This window comes from Gymnoscopelus microlampas (assembly GCF_963454915.1).
Source record: "Gymnoscopelus microlampas genome assembly, chromosome: 9".
In the NCBI taxonomy this organism is placed as follows: domain Eukaryota; kingdom Metazoa; phylum Chordata; class Actinopteri; order Myctophiformes; family Myctophidae; genus Gymnoscopelus; species Gymnoscopelus microlampas.
The window spans coordinates 7,875,119-7,892,618 of record NC_139946.1 but is presented as its reverse complement, the minus strand read 5'-3'; the positions used below and the strand labels follow the sequence as shown (position 1 = coordinate 7,892,618).

General features: G+C 42.4%; 1 protein-coding gene across 2 annotated transcripts in view; it reads left to right on the top strand.

Moving 5' to 3' along the window:
- LOC311051717 (disks large homolog 4-like) overlaps positions 1-17,500 on the top strand; it is a 127,959-nt gene that overhangs the window by 1,963 nt on the left and 108,496 nt on the right. For both annotated transcript variants that reach the window (XM_084066325.1, XM_084066324.1), the window contains exons 2-4: positions 218-391; positions 4,566-5,385; positions 5,862-5,973. In XM_084066325.1, coding sequence (XP_083922451.1) covers positions 218-391; positions 4,566-5,385; positions 5,862-5,973 — 1,106 coding nt within the window. The remainder of the gene's footprint in view (positions 1-217; positions 392-4,565; positions 5,386-5,861; positions 5,974-17,500) is intronic.

Below are 17,500 nucleotides of genomic sequence, written 5' to 3'. Positions count from 1 at the left end.
TCTATTATGGGGGTCTCTGCCACAAAATATTTTTAATGGGGGTCCGTGGCCTGATACATATCAATGTGGGTGTCCTTGACATGAAAATGTTTGAGAACCACTGCTATAGTTTAGTTTAAAATGTGCAGTGGAGTCCAACAAATGCATCGTTTACTTCCCATTGTTAATGTGTTATTTATGTTGGATGTGTTCTTGTTCCCTACATTGTTGTGTTCAGATGCTCAGCGGGCCTTGGGGTTGCTCCAACAGTACCGGGCCAAACTCGAACAGAGGGATCAGAACCAGAACGGGACTAAACAGCAGGGAGAGAGAGTGGAAGACCGCCAGCTGCAGCAGTCCGTGGACAGAGTCATCACTGTCTTCCAAAGCCAGCTATTCAATGCTTTGCTTGGTAAGAATGTCTGTCTGTCTGGCCGACTGGCTGGCTGTCCGTCTGTCTGTCTGTCTATCTGTCTGTCTGTCTGGTTGTATCCATCTAGCTGTATGTCTCTTTTTCTCTCTGCCTATGCTCAGTTGGAGCTCATTTAGAAATCCCAAAGGTATGATTGTCAGTAACATCTAAAATAAAGACGGGCCGCTCTCTTTTAAATTGAGTTTTATTATAGAATGATGAAAATATTGCCACATATAACTTTATCTTGATTTATCTTCTTGCAGCTGCAAAAGCAATTTATTAGCCACATTATTTTATTCAACTGTCAGTCTGCCACCACCACCCACACATTATCTGATGTTTCGCTATCTGCTGGCCGAAAGTGTTCAGGCAAGGTATGCTGAGGCTATGGAAGAAGGGTGCTTATTTCCTATGTATTCATTATTCTAGTTTTTTTAAGTGTTTAAACCCAGCAAGACGTGTCTAAGTGGGCTAATTGCATATTAGACGCACAGCATTGTAGGCTAGAGTCTAGACAATGCTACACTGACTTATATCACCAGCAGCTCAGCTTTTCCTTTTTTGAAGGCGTCCAGGACAGCGTTGTTCTGTATAGCCGTTTTCACAAATGAACGTCAGACAATGTACAGAGAATCAGGTCCAGACATTGTCTGTGTCAGATACATTCTCTTATACTGGACAATACTACTGTAACGGGCGAGGGGTGGCGCCCGGGTACAGTGTCCAGTAGCCATGTGTCTGTGTCTTAGCTACTTAAAGGCACTTTAAGGAGAGAGGATGAGATGTAACCTTATACATTGCCTTCCACAAAACATGACAGATATGAAAATAAAATGTGAAATATGCATAGGAATTTAACTTTTGAGTTTTTACTTACAGTATACCTCCCATATCCAAACATGCACAACACATCACTCACTTAGGACTGTAAAGATCAGTCAAACCATTATTGAATTTGTAAGTGTATTTTTAATGAAGTAGTCTCGCGTAGCTAGAACATCAGAGATATCCACCTACTGATACATCTGGGGAAATCTAAATTAAATGTATTGGATTGAATCTGGATTGAACGGGGGAGAAACCCAGTGCTAACAAACCTACACCCACTGTTTTGATTTCTGAATTGTTTCCACACAGTTTTTGCCCAGTCATTGAATTTAGATTTACACACACACACACACACACACACACACACACACACACACACACACACACACACACACACACACACACACACACACACACACACACACACACACACACACACACACACACACACACACACACACACACACACACACATTATCCGTCTAAAGAATCCCACATCAGGCTCTCTACTTTCTTGATCCCCATAAAAACATTTCCCTTGCCGAGTGTAAGCCAAGATAGACAGAAGGTGTTTGTGTTCCCAATACCATATTATGTCACTTTATGCTTTTTATAATGATAGATAACCCACTGTAGGCTACACTAACAGTCCACCATGCGAAAAGTAGACACTTAATACAAAAAAGGAGATAAAGTCAACAGTGTGTTTCATAACCAGATATGCAACAAAGGTATTGCTTTGAGAGCCCATTTCCTAACTGAAAGAAACCGGGTAGATTCTCACAAAATCAAATGTGTCCTTGAGCAAGTCGTAAAGCCATGCATACTTTTAAGAAGTTAAAGGTAAGAGCACCAGTTAAACACCCAATACCAAATAACAATATAATAATATTAATGTAGTACATCACTACGGTACTTTGCCACTGTATTGTGTCCAGTAAGTGTCCAATAATAATGTTAATTAGGAACACCTTATTAACATTAGCATTAACATTACTTAAAGGTAGGGTAAGTGATATCTTTTTGTTAAATTAAGTGTTAAATAGCTCTATATTCTGATCGTAATCATTGCTATAGACTAGAGTTGTTAGTTCAGAAAGTCTCCCCATCTCTCTAGCTTTTTGGAAAACAGGATAAACAAGTGTAATTTGAAGTGATGACACAAAGAAATCAGCAGACAAAATTGGAACTGGAACACTATAAAATTGAAGCTGATAAATGGTACCGTCTCCTGATTGGCAGAAATGTAACCACCCACCTGAAAATGTATTTTTGGTTTATTAAAAAGCTTGAGAGATGGGAAGACCCCTGTTACCAAACAAACACTTTATAGCAATGATTACTATCAAAATATAGAGCTTTAACCTTTTAACAAAAAACGTTTTGTTTTAACCAAAAAATATCACTTACTCTACCTTTTAATATTTAAGAGGGATACCAATAACAGATGTTGACTATGCTAACACGCTTTTCCAGTACATGTATTTCAGGCAGTTCCTCTTTTCAGTTTGTTTGACTCCAGATCACCCTTTATTTACTTGGGGAGTCATTGCTGTATCCTGCCTCCCTTTTAAAGGGAAAAAAAGGTATTGAGAGACTGGAACAGTGTGTTCAGTGCTACAAACCATGCACAGCAAATCTAGAGTGTTACATTGAATTAACACTCTTGATTGTTGCTGTGTGGCTATTCATCAAATTAGGCAGATATTTAACTAACTAATAATTGAAACTTTGGTTGTCCAGGAGTTTACCAGCTTTCCCCTTCACCTGCAACACCTTCCTATGTCCCATTGTCTATCAAAAACCTTCACACGCAGACAACACACTATGGTAGCCAAAGCGTTATGCCAAGTGAAGAGATACTTAGTTTAAATGTATCTAGAAATGAAATTGTTTTTTATGTTTTGTAGGGATACCCATCTGCTAATCGACCATTGTGAGAAACGTTTATGGGAGGGGGTGAATAGATTTTAAAGAGCGAAAGAGGTACTTAGTTATTTCAACTGGCAAGAGCTAGTGGAGGGGAACCCACAGTTTTTGGAGGAGGTAATGCTGTATGCACAGGGGCGACAAAAGCTACAAAAAGCTACAAAATGACCTAGCGTGACCAGCTGCATTGTTGCCGAGTCACCGTTTCATTTCACTGAGTGAATGAAAAGGTTAGGTTTAAAATAGCACGGGTACAAGTATAAGCGTTTCTTCAATTTGCAGAACAGAGCAGGAATTGTTGGGAGAAAAAAAGGGGAGTGAAAATTGTGAAACAAAAACATATGTTTGATTGATGCTTCACCGTGTCATTGGAGTCGTTAAAAAAAGTGGAAGCTAGTTCAACGTTTTGTTTTGTAGCGTGTCACGTCGTGTCGGGCATCCGTTTGTAGCTTTGTGACACTGGCATTCATTGAAAATGAAAGTCTGTCACTGCTAGTGTGAATGCAGCATTAGAGTCTGGACTGATTTTGCTGGAGCATGCAGATATGGCTGGTAATGTTATGTCAACAATACATATTTATTGCAGCTTTAAGAGGTAGAAACCTTGGAGAATAAAAAAATGTGTTGCCCTTAGCAGTCAGTGTATAGTTATGTGCTAGGAAGGTAAACGGGTTCTTAGTTCCTGATTCCACCTGCTTGTTTTCCATTCCCACACCCATATTTCTGTGCAAACCTACAGGTTTTGTGTGAATACCTGACTGCATGTCATCACTATGTCCATTTTTTGTATTCTTGCACAATACCTCTGGCAGTGGTTCTTCCTAATCCGTGCAAACAGCAGAACAGCCACAGAGAAAAGGGAAGAGATTGTGTGTGTGTGTGTGTGTGTGTGTGTGTGTGTGTGTGTGTGTGTGTGTGTGTGTGTGTGTGTGTGTGTGTGTGTGTGTGTGTGTGTGTGTGTGTGTGTGTGTGTGTGTGTGTGTGTGTGTGTGTGTGTGTGTGTGTGTGTGTGTGTGTGTGTGTGTGTGCATGCTCGTTGGGTGGGAGGTGAAGAAGGGATTTTTACAGACATTACACCCTGTCATCTGAACAAGCAGTAACCTCATGCTATCTGTAGAGGGCATCAGCAGACTAGCTGGGACATGGACAAGAAAAATAATATAGAATCAAGAAAGCATAAAGCATGTATTTATTTTGGTTGGGGGTGGGGGTACCTTGGTGGATACAACCCCATAGACATACATTGTGTACTGGCATTGTCTCTATGAAGATTGCTTTTGGTTGCTTTTCTCAGAATGGGTTTTAAAATCATAAAGGAATAGAGATCTTTCTCATCTTGAAAGATCATATGGGGAAAACACATACCATTTTTTCATTCATCTTACTTTTTCCTCCCTTTTTTAAATTATTATAGATATCCAGGAATACTACGAGTTGACCCTCCAGGAGGACAGTCCATACACTGAAGACCATCCATACAGTGAGATAGAGCTCCATACATCTTCTACCCAGCCAGTAGAGATCTTAGCCCAGTCACAACCAGCCACTGGTCCACTTATCCCCCAGGCCTCAGGAGGCTCTGTCAAGCCCAGGCCACCTGCCCCCAAACCCCACTCAGTAAAGTCCCCTGCCCCTCCTGTCCCGTCTGGAACCCCCGATGCTAAAACAGTGACCTCCTCCCCAACACAGTCCAACGGAGCCCAGGTCCAGCCAGCTAAAGTCAAGTACCGTGCCCCGCCTCCTCCTGCCGGAGCCTCCAAGTCACCGCCCTCTTCTCCTGCGGTCACGCCCAATGGAGTGGAACCCTCCACCTCATCAAAAGGAGCCGAGCCGGATCCTGGATCGCCCACCGCCTTCCCTACCGCAGGCAGGGAACAGGCCAGCCCCGTGTCCCCCTCCGCCAGCCATGGTGCCGTCTCAGCCCTCGTCTCCAGTACCATCCAGGGCCTTGTCTCTCCCGCCAGTCCGGACAAACCTATTCGCACCACCCCTAAAACCCTCCCCAGCCCCAGTCCTAGTCCAGATGCAGTCGCCAGCACCACAGCCCTCCCTAAAGTCACCATCCCTCCATCGCTTTCTACCACTCCCGCTACCAACCAGGACTCTGCCAAAGCAGTATCAGCCCTCAGCTCTAGCTCACCGAGTAGTCCCAACACCAGCAATAGTCCAGGCAAAGTGTTCCCCAGCACCCCCAGCCCGACATCTGGACCCCTACCCAAAGGCCCTCAGCTGAGGTATGTATTTGTGTTGTACACACACACTTTGTCTTTGATTTACTGAGTACATTAGGACATTAATATGTTGAACGGTTGCATATAGAAGCAAACCGGACTAGAAAGGTCAATGTAAATACAAGTGTTGTCTATGTGTTGAGTCTGTATTACGGTGCAAATATATAAAATACATGTATGTACATGTTTGTATTAGGACATTATTACAGTGAGAAGTCAAAGTAGTCATATTGAATGTTTTCTCACTTCTTACTTGCACACAGACTCTGATGCAATATTTTATTGGTCAATCATTTTTTTATGTGTCAAAAAAAAAATGCAGGAATCAAATTGTCATTGTCCGATTGTTTTTCGTGGGAAAAAATTGATTCTATGTGCAAGGGCCTTAACTGTGGGTTCCTTTGTTCAGAGTAAAGTATTTGTTGAGAACTCCTCCACACAGCCCATCTGATCTGAACCCCATCCTTCTATCCCTCCAGTCCAACCAGCCCCGGTCCAGCTAAAGTCAGCACCACCACGTCTGGCCGTGACCCAGCCAGCCCCAGAACAGTCTCACCCCCACAATTTAACTTTCAGACTCCCAACAACAAGGTAAGACGTAGACCGTGTCTACAGTGAAGAACCCTGCTTAAACATAAACGCTTTGCACAGTGTGAGAACAGAAAACACACAGTGCTAACACGGCGCACTATCTTAACACACGCGTGCGCTATCTATCATCAGGTGAGTTGATAAAGTGCTGGATCAACAAAATGCTTCCGGATGACCAACCTTGCACTGTAGCTGCAAAATGTCAGCTTTTCAGAAATGTTCATGTATACTTTATGGTTCTTATGGTGGGGAAATGTACTCATCATCACGCAGTGGATCATGTCATTATTCCAGCTTACTGTTGCAGCTACAGTATACTCATAGTAATGGAAAAGCGGTTTGAACATTGGCTCATATTTGCATTACATAATGTCAATATCAATCCTCTCCAAAATATTGTCAGTGAGACTTTTGCGCGTCGCTGGGTGGTGGGTTAACTGGTTTTGTGTATGCTGATCTGGTTGAACTGGTTGGAAGTCTTTTATGAGGGTTTGTGTTTATACAACGTTGGCTTATATTAGTATGGTTATTAATTTAATATGACGGACACATCAATATGCAATATCTCCTGGCTGCATATTATTGCCTTCTATCATCCTACTATAATTCTAGTAAGGGTGAGTCTGTCTGTAGTGGTGAGTGAGTAGGTGAAGCTACCCGGTTCTCCTCAGTGGCTGGAGCAATTGCTCTGATTTTGCACACAGCCATTGACCATTACCATCTGATCTGTGAAGCCCGTTTTTCAATTTCACCAAATCTCAGCTTCTTATTAGCGCTTTTGTGTCAAACACTGTCGCCATGGTTACGGGGCTGCCCAGCTATGGGACGAACTGCCTCCCGGGTTGCCAGATCATGTGCGCATATCCCCCCACGGATGCGTCGACCGGGTATATGGTCTAGTAGTAGTAGTTTTAATATGGTGCTTATACAGCCCTTGGGTCCAGGCTGGCTGACTTGCATGACTTAATGCGGTAATGGTTTGATCTTCATGTAGCTTCTTTTTCGTGTTTCACCAGCAATTACCTGTTTTTAGCAATCTTGAGAAGAGAATATTTTTTTTAATCTATGACAAATCTACAGCTCTTCCTCCAGGTTTTGCAGTAATAATATCTGTCATGGAATGTGCACAACGTTAGTGCACCAGACTCAGAAATGCTGAAATGTTTCTCTAGAAAAGGCATCATTCCAGTTTATTTTTTTTATTTTTTCTAGTTCCTATCAATCGTCACTGCATAATGCACAGTAACATCCTCAGTGTTAAATCTTCCATTTTTTATGGTGTAATGCTATGAGTGTACACGTTGAACCAAATGGACCCGAAATGGTCTATTTGGTACACTCTTGGAGTTAACACTGAGGAGTTAACAAAATAAGGAAAACCATGACGGCACATAAAACCTTTAGGATATTTGGGATAATCCATAAGAATGAATGTGTGTGTAAAAAGTCTCCCTGAGAGAGGCTGTAGGGTTCATGTGGACCTCTAACTTAGTGAGGACTGAGAGCCTTTAAAAGTAGAGCATCCAGTCCTGTACTGCTGCTGCTGCTTCTCCAGACTCCACTTCTGCCAAACAGAGAGAGAGACACAGAAAGAGAGAGATACTGACCTGATAAAAATGGGAGAGTGGAGCACCCTGTGTGTGTGTGTGTGTGTGTGTGTGTGTGTGTGTGTGTGTGTGTGTTTCCAAGATTCAGATTCAATCACAGTTTTTTATGCATGCATACATACTATGCACATGTGTTTGTGTCTGTGTGTATATCTTCCATGGGCATCTTATGTTTGTTGCCTGCATGTTTGCATGTAAGTGTTGTGTTTGCATTTATGCCTTTGCGCGTGTGCGTGATTACGTGTACTGAGTGAGTACTGCACCGTTTGGGGTCAGAAAGCGCGAACAGCTGCCATAAAGCGAAGACAACAGCTGGGAAAACCAAAGGGAAAGAAGCCACACCAGGACAGCTGGCATTTCTTTCTTTTTTTTTGGACATTTCATATCTATTTTAGCAGAAAGAGAGAGAGAGAAGGAGTACACTATAGCTGCTCTGATGCAGGACAGTTGCAGGGGAGATGGGGAAGGAAGGCGAAGGAAAGGGAGAGATAGAGGGATAAAGGAGGAAAACGAGGAAAGATGTTAGAAAGATGTTGCCAAAGGTAGCGAGTGGCTGAGCGGAGGAGGACTGGGAAAGTTCCAGCGGAGGAATGTTTCCGTGAAAGTTGCAAGTTGAGGATGGATTGTATCTGTATCCTCACTACCAAGGTGAGACGGACAGCGGTGACGCCAGCCACCTCTTATTTATACCAAAGTAGGGCTCCTCTTCTTCAGTGCACAATAGTGCACATTGTCCACTGTATCCAGTGCTGTGCTCTCTGTCATGGCATTTTATTAATGCAGTAAATTGTTTATTGTTTTTTTTTTTTTCAATGTTAGAATTATCAGCATGTGTGAAGTTGTAAAACATGTTATTATTAATGCTTAGACCTCTGACCATTTAACACCATTTAATTAATTGAGATGACAGAAAAAGTCAGATTTACCTGCACACCTGAATACACTCAGATTTTAGAACAGAGGGGGCACATGTCTTTCTTACATTTTTTTTATTAAATTGTGATATTATCAAACTTATCTTGAATTTCAAGCATATCAGACTACATTTCCCCAAAGGAAATACATATATTTACTTCACTCAGAAGCAGGAATTAAACATATCCCCACCGGCAATAGAAATGAATGACCAGCAGAGGGTATCAAAATAGAGGCATGGATTCCCCCCAATCAGCCCCAGCAAATCAAGCCCTGCCAGTATGATATCCTCTTGTGGGGATGAAGGGCTGTTGCTTAGTTGTTTGTCTGACATGTGACATCCAGAGAGACTGAAAACTAGGTTGGTGCAGCACACTCTTGAAAGGGCAAACTGCATGACTGACTGGCTGATTTCCTGATAACTTATTTAGCTACCTGTCCTTCCGGATGGGTGAGTGAGTGAGTGAGTGAGTGACTGACTGATTGATTGATCCTACTGTATGTCTGTATGAAAAATACCTGATCTAGAAGCAGTTGCAACACAATATGTTGTAAAGTTGTAGATCTCCTACTTTTCGCATTCGCCTATCGCAATTTTCAACGATTGACAGAATAATAGTGATGCTAGGGTTCATGTGGTTATAGGATGACTTCACCCATTTTCAACCTTACCTTAACCCGCCTACCAGTGACATCATCAATGGGGAATCCAAGCTAATAGAAACGGCAGCGTAATAGTGAAATGCAACAGACTTCTGCCAAACACCGCCCTGCCGCCCTGCGATTGGCTGAATACAAAAACGAGAAAACAAGGACTCCGCCCCCAAAGGGGACGGTGGGGGCATTTACAGTCTAATACAGACCAAAACCCTAGAATTGCATCTGGTCTCGTGGCGTGCCTCACTAGGCGTTAGCCTGCCGACTCTGAGGCTCGAGATTGAATCTCGCTGGGGGCACTCTTTTTCCGACAACCGCAGACAACTTTTTTTGGCTAATAAAGTATAGTTTTGGACCTTGACGGAGGCGCGCCGACTCAGCAGACCTTGAGGCTAAGGAGTCGCGCCCGAGCGCCTCCAGGCGCGAGTGCCCGCGACGACCAGCCGATGGTCTGCTAGTCGACTCAGCGCCGTTCGAGTTATGTACCGATAGGCACAGAATAGTAAATTATGTTGTGGGGACTGCGTTTGCCCCAACTGTCACTCAAAGTGACCACTGGCCAATCACAGCGGGACTTTTCCGGGTCTGGGGCGGGTCTTGGCAGAAGGCAGTTGCATATCACTATCACGCGAAACGGCAGGCTTTCTATTCCTGGAAAGTTGGCATGCTATAATGGAAACCATTGTTAATAAAAAATGTATTTAAAAATAAAAACCTGCCTAACGATGATGTCACTGGTAGGCGGGTTTCTGAAGTGTCCACATCATGAGCATTAGTGAGGACCAATTACTGTATGAAGATAGATTGGAAATGGATGAAGTCGTCCTTTAAACAGGCTGGCAGAATGACATACGCAACAGCATACACTGCATTTTAAGAGTAGCAGAGTTTTAAGAGTTGCTTTACTGGAAGCAACTCTGTGGGCAGATTTACTAAGCCTTTTGCCACTCATTTCGAATGCATTCTTTGCCTACAAACACTTGTGTTATTTATCAGGTGCAGCGGCCTGGAAGCGTAATGTGCTTTCTTGCTCGTCTTCTCTCATTTGCGTATACACTTTTATGGAAGGATCACGCAAATAACCGGAGGAGATATATAAGTGTGCTTCATTATTACACATTCTTTTGCCGAATCTACTAACAATCATGTAATTCGCGAGGGTCAGTTTCTCATATAGAACATTCGTGGACAATTCCTCTGCTAGGAATGAATAACAACGCGCGCGCACACACACACACACACACACACACACACACACACACACACACACACACACACACACACACACACACACACACACACACACACACACACACACACACACACACACACACACACACACACACACACACACACACAGATTTAATTATCTGTGTTGCACTTTGAAGCAGACACACAGAACAGAAGGACATTAAAGTGGATGGAAGGGACATGCCTCAAAGTTGCACAGACTACAGAGGGACCTTTTCGAACAACTTTCTTTTGCCAAAGCCGATTTCCCCAACCGTATTGGAGCTATAGATTGCACTTACTTACTTAGCTTATTCTCGCTTCTGTCAATTGACACCATACCCACGCAAACCCTTGTCCCTACTCTGGGCATGTCATAATAGGTGAAAATAGCAGCTCTATAAGCTCACAGTGCATCGTGTGAGCTTGTAGATTGGCTATTTTCGGCAAAGACTCTTTGTATTCCTGTCAGTTGGAGTTGCATTTGTGTCCGTCCAAAATGTTTCAGTGTTCTGTTACTTGATTAATCAGTTATTGCTGTATATTCTGTAGTTACCATTGCATATATACTGTAGCTACTGCTGTATATATACCGTAGTTACTATTGTATATATACACTAGTTACTACTGTACATATATTGTAGTTACTACTGTATATATACTGTAGTTACTATTGTATATACTGGACTGCTTTATGTACTGCATGGATCTTAAATGTAGCAGTTCAGTGTGTATAACTAAGATAAGGTTGTTGTTTAAGATATGTGCACAATGCACATTGGCTACAGTATATGTTAGTATGGCAAAAACGAGAGGAAGAAGAAAGGTAGGAATGAATAACAATTAACAACACACACACACACACACACACACACACACACACACACACACACACACACACACACACACACTCACAGAGAGCGATTTAATTATCTGTGTTGCACTTTTAAGCAGACACACAGAAGGACATTAAAGTCAATGGACTTTGTTGGGAATCCCTCCAGCATTTAACAGGTTCGTTGGGTTTATCTCATTAGAAGAATGGTTTAATTGACAGAGGGCGTTGCCTGTGTCCATAGACCTGCTGGATCACACTACTCCTCGCCCTGCAAAATGTTGTTCTTCCAGAGTTAAATGAACACTCAGGATTTTACTGTGCATCCTTCTCTTTTCCTGTCTCCTGTGTCTCATACTCCTTGTGTGTGTCTCTCTCTCTCTCTCTCTCTCTCTTTCTCTCTTTCTCTCTCTCTTTCTCTCTCTCTCTCTCTCTTTCTTTCTCTCTCTCTCCCTCCCTCTCTCTCTCCCTTTCTCCCTCTGCCCCACCTATCTCTTTATATCTCTCTCTAACACTACTGTCATCACTACCAGCCATTATCAGCGCACAGCACTGTGTGTGTGTGTGTGTGTGTGTGAGAGAGATTGCTGTGGTCTTATTGAGTGCTGCTGTGACCCCCTGCTCCAACAGAGCAAAAGTCTCCTCAATAAGAGGCTTACCCATAGGCTGCTAATAGACTTAACTCTTGTTGTCAGGTACTGTACCCAGTACCACTATTGGCTGTAAGAGTTTTATCCCTCCATCAATCTGTCCATCTGGCCAGCAAGCATGGTGATGTATAGCTGTGCGGAGGGGGTCACGATTTTATGAATTTAGGAGCACAGGATAGAGGGGTAGCCTCTACAGGATCATAGAACCTCAAGTCAAGGTGCTAGCTGAACTCTGTCAGACTGTTCGTCCTGGGATTACCTCGCTGCGCGTTACAGAGTCCGCACGGCAACTGGCAGTGATAACTACAGCATACCATACCATCACGCATATACGTACAGGCATATCCTACCTATAGAGACTCGAGAGGGTGCAGCGCTGCTGCTCATTCCAACTTCCAGCTCTGAGGTGCCACTAGTGTTGTGTAGAGGATTAATTGATCTCCTGATGTGAGCGGCTCAGTGGGGCTACAGGTGAAGATGGAGCTTGACAATGCTACAGCATCACTCGATGTAAAGTATTCAGTGCTGTTTGTGCTTTTATTTCAATTCATCCTCTGTCTGTTTGCCTGCCTTGCTGTCTCTGACTATCAGCTGGTCTATATGCCACGCTGTCTGTGTGTGTGTGTGTGTGTGTCTGTCTGTCTGTCTGTCTGTCTGTCTGTCTGTCTGTCTGGCTGGCTGGCTGGCTGGCTGGCTGGCTGGCTGTCACCTGGTCTATATGCCTGTCTGTCTGTCTGTCTGTCTCCTGGTCTATATGCCACTCTGTCTGTCTGTCTCCTGGACTATATGCCACGCTGTGTCTGTCGGTCTGTGTCTGTCCTGATCTATATGCCACGTTGTCCGTTGCCACGGTGTGTGTGTGGTGTGTGTGTGTGTGTTCCTTTATCTCTGCCCACCTCCGTCTCTGTTTGTCTGCTTGTAGGGGATTAGAGAACGTACTGTAATTTATACAGTGCACACTAGACAGACTAGAGCCATTGTTTTCCATCTCCCTCTCTCTACACACACACACACACACACACACACACACACACACACACACACACACACACACACACACACACACACACACACACACACACACACACACACACACACACACACACACACACACACACACACGTGGGTGTGAGTGAATATATGTGTATTTAAGTCGGACAGTGGTCAGGGAGGTCAAAGTCTAAAAAGCTTAATTAATTAATGGAAAAGCCTTTTTGTGTGTGTGTGTGTGTGTATGTGTAGCTGTACCTAGCAAAGGGACAGGGCACACGTTATGGAGACAAACTTTGTCTCCATAACGTGATGATTGTAATGCTGTATGTGAAGGTAGTATTTGCGTACTTGCTTTTGTTGTATTGAGATGTACTTGCCAAAAATTATTCAAGTCTGGTTTGTTGTGTAATTGTCAATTGTAAGCCTTGCCGAGCCCTGAGGCCCATAGGGCAGGAGCCTATCTCCTGTTTCCTTAGCGTGAGGCAGCTTGATGTACAAGTACATCCCCTGGACATGACGCTAGTATGTCACAGGGACTTACCCCAATCCAACCCTTGATGCTGAGTGCCAAGCAGGGAGGCACTGGGTCCCATTATTAGAGTCTTTGGTATGACCTGGCCGGGGATCGAACCCCGACCTCCCAGTCTCAGGGTGGACACTAACCACAAGGCCACTGAGCTGGTGTCAATTGTAAGTTGTGAGCTAAATCCCTAAATCAGGCGATTAGTAATGTTACTGGTGGGGGCTATGTATGGACCACCGAGCTTGGCAGCTCTGTATTCAACACTATTCAACTGCACTTTGTTTTAGTTGTTGTTGTTAGCTCAAGTTCCCATAACTTCAAAATAATTTGTTTTATTTAAGCAAGCTGTTGTCCTGTTCAGTAAGCTTTGTATTGTTCAGCCTATACTGTAAGCTAGACATATTCTGTTCAGAGTATAGTCAACTAGACAGCTTGCCCTGTATTGTTCAGCCCTTACCTATGTACCGCAAAAAATCAGCAGCTAATCCATTTAGCCAGATGACTAATCTGAACGCACGCACACACACACACACACACACACACACACACACACACACACACACACACACACACACACACACACACACACACACACACACACACAACCCTAGTCTAACAATTTAGACATGTCCTCAATCAACTGATGTCCAGCAGCTGTCCTACAATGTGGAACATGTCCCTGCATGTATATGGAAAGTATGAGTATATGATGAATACAATCTGTGATTTATTGAATCTGAATCTTGAACACACAAGATTGTGTGTTCTATATACAAATATAATTGCATTGCAAGTTCAGCTCAGTTTGTTCAATTCAATCTCATCATGCCAGGATCGGTCAGTTTATCTTTAAGGCGCGTGACGTTAAACAGTATAGAAGACAATGTGTCAGTCCCTGTGACCCTTGGCTAACTGCAGCTTTCTGTTGTTCCACCAGGGGACCAGACCCATTCTACTGTACATTTCCACCGTCTATTTTCAGTTGTAGGGGTTCAGTGCATAGCTGGAACAGAGAAGGGAGGGCTGGCAGAGAGGGGAGGTTCTTTTCCAGAGCTGCCCTACAAAAGATTAAAACCTCAAATGATCTGTCCTCATGCGAGGCCAGACCTTATCCTTGCTTTTGTGGCCCTCAATTTGAGTTGCTTGTATCACAAATTGGCAGTTCTGGAACAGTTAACGTATTAATACAGGGAAAGTATCTGTGTAATTTTAAATTTCTTTGGCTATTAAAAAATAGCAGATATACAAGCTCATAGCGTTCCGCACTATGAGCTTGTATATCTAGCAGTCCAGTATCTACAGCTATTTTTGAATAGCCAAAGAAATCTAAAGTGACAAAGATGCGTTCCCGGTCTTAATGGCTTAATTTATGTTTAGATCGGACCCTTGATGAAAGGCCAGCTGTAGGTGCAGGGAGGCTGTGGGTGTCTATAGTAGGGGACTGGTGTCCTTTTTTCTCCCGTACTGATGAATAGATGGAGGCAGTGGAAAGGGTTTACTTGTATAGAAAGTTAACCAACAACTATTAACAAATACTTAACCCATCAATACTAAGTTGCTTCATTAAATAGCACACATTAAAAGGACAATAAGAACAATACAAAATTCTGTCCAAGATACAAGCCTTTAAGGCTACATAGCTTAAGCAAATGAACCGAAACCTAAAAAAGGAAGAAAAAAAACAGACAAAAAAGTAAAAAAAAAAACTCTGTAGCAGGCTGTGAAGTGAATTTATGGCTGTTTAAAGCCCAGCCAATAGGAATTGTAGATGGGCTATTCTCACTTCCTGTTTGGCGTTGAAGTTTGACGCTTTCCCACGGTCACGGCGTTTTACGAAAACTCTAGCTTTTGATAACTTTTCATCGTTAACGTCTTTTGTGTACTCTGAGCGAATTCGAGACGGATCCGACAATCCGCCTAGGAGGAGTTTGTTAAAGTACAACACGTGAAAATGGCGTGAAATGCACAAAAACGCCACTATCAATTAAAAATGGCCGTCTTCCTGTTTGGTTTTGGTCATTGCTCCAAGAGACTTTTTCGTAAGTCGGGACATGATACAGGTGTGTACCGATTTTTATACATGTAGGTGAAACCGTGTTGTCGGGCTTGAAGCACAAAGGTTTGTAGGGGGCGCTATTGAGCCATTAGGCCACGCCCTCTTTTTTAGTACGTAATTTTTCGCCACTGATCATGTGTGTGCAATGTTGCGTAACTTTTGGAGTACGTATTGCCCCTCAAAAACGCGCTTCATTTGTGCAAAGAATAATAATAATCATTGCAGTTTCAATAGGGCTTCGCACTACTGTGCAGTGCTAGGGCCCTAACAATTTTTGCAGTTTCAATAGGGCTTCGTACTACTGTGCAGTGCTCAGGCCCTAATAATACAAGTTTCATTAAATAGCATAAATTAAAAGTTCAATAAGAACAATACAAAATCATACAAGTTTACAAGGGGACCAACAGTGCAATAAAGACTGGACAAAAGAAGAAAAAGACAGAAAAACCCATTCAAATTACACATCAGAACTAAATCATATATACTACAGTGAAGAAGAAATCTGAGATTTTTTTTTAGATATGTCTTAAATATTGGTAAGGATTGTGATGACTTAAGTGATGCGTCTAGAGAGGCCCACAACTGAGGGCCTCTAAATTTGATGAAAAAAATGTATGTTTTGAAGTACGACAAAAGGGTAAATTAAAGTAACCTCTTTGCCTTGTGGGGTAGGAGTGGATGTCAGAAGTAAAACGAAAACATTTATAAAAAGAATAGGGAATGTCTTGTTTGAACGGACTATTGATGAACATTTAACAGTAATTTAATATCTCTAATTAACTAAGAGTTTGTGAATGATCTACAACAACTATTTGTTATATATTGATATAAAATAAATATCAATTCCTGCTAAATAATTAGCAGGAAAAAATAACAAAAGCAGTTTATAAAAAAAGGGAAACAATAAAGAAAATAAATGCTACTGTGTCTTCATCAGAGTCAAAGTACAAACAGATTACCCTGATACAGACTATAACCATCTATTCAGGGTAATGGGTATGCATGTCATGTGTCTCACCTTTCCAACTTTTTCATTGGCGTCTTAGATGTAATGTCTACGTTCAGCCACAGAGTGGAGCTGTGTGTCTGACAGATTGGTGCTGCAGTTCCACAAGAGTTTTGCAAGAAATCTCCAGATATAAATGTTTTATTTTGGTGTAACTCATTTATATTATCCCTCATGCAATGGCCAAATAATATAATGATAATATGAAATTTGCTGTGCTTCTATCATTATTTATTATTTATATAATACAGTTGCTGTCGGGCAGAAATCTCGTATCTCCATATTTCAACTTTTTATGTTTTTTTCCCGGCCAACTTTGTATGACACTGTATTATGACGAAGTAGGGACTTAATCCCTACTTCGTCATAATACAGTGTCATACAAAATTGGCCGAAAATGCTGATCTACAAGCTCACTCTTGTTTGTACATCTGTTACTTTGAAATTATTTTTAAAGTGAAAGTGGTCTGTCACTGTGGGTTTTATAAATATTTAACCAATGAAAAGTATTATCAAGAGGTTGTGACTCAATTATAACAACATTGAATCCATTGGAACACAGGTTGTTTTTGGACAATTCCTGAGAAGTAACCGTTTTGGACATACTTCCACCCGACAGCGACAATATATATAATATATAATACATAATGATAAAAAAAAAACACAGCCATCAATTTTAAAATGAACCTCTTAACATCTCTGAGACGTAGTCTGCAGGACAGGGCAGAATATAGTTCAGTTAATGAAAAGAGATGAAGAGAACTACAGACAGAGAGAAGAGAGGTGATGCCTAGAAACCTTCGGGGAAAGAGAGGGAACATGGTCACAGTGACACAGAGAAAGACTGAGCCACACGCACACACGCGCACATGCAGAATGAGAGTTGGAAAGGGGGAGAGAAACACTTGTGTTTATTCTAAACACCCAGCTGGTTGGCCGATCACATGACTAGTTGGAAATGTTGGTGCCTGCGGGCTTCTTTGATTGGTTACTGTCTACAGTATAGAACTGAAATGCACACACACACACACACACACACACACACACACACACAC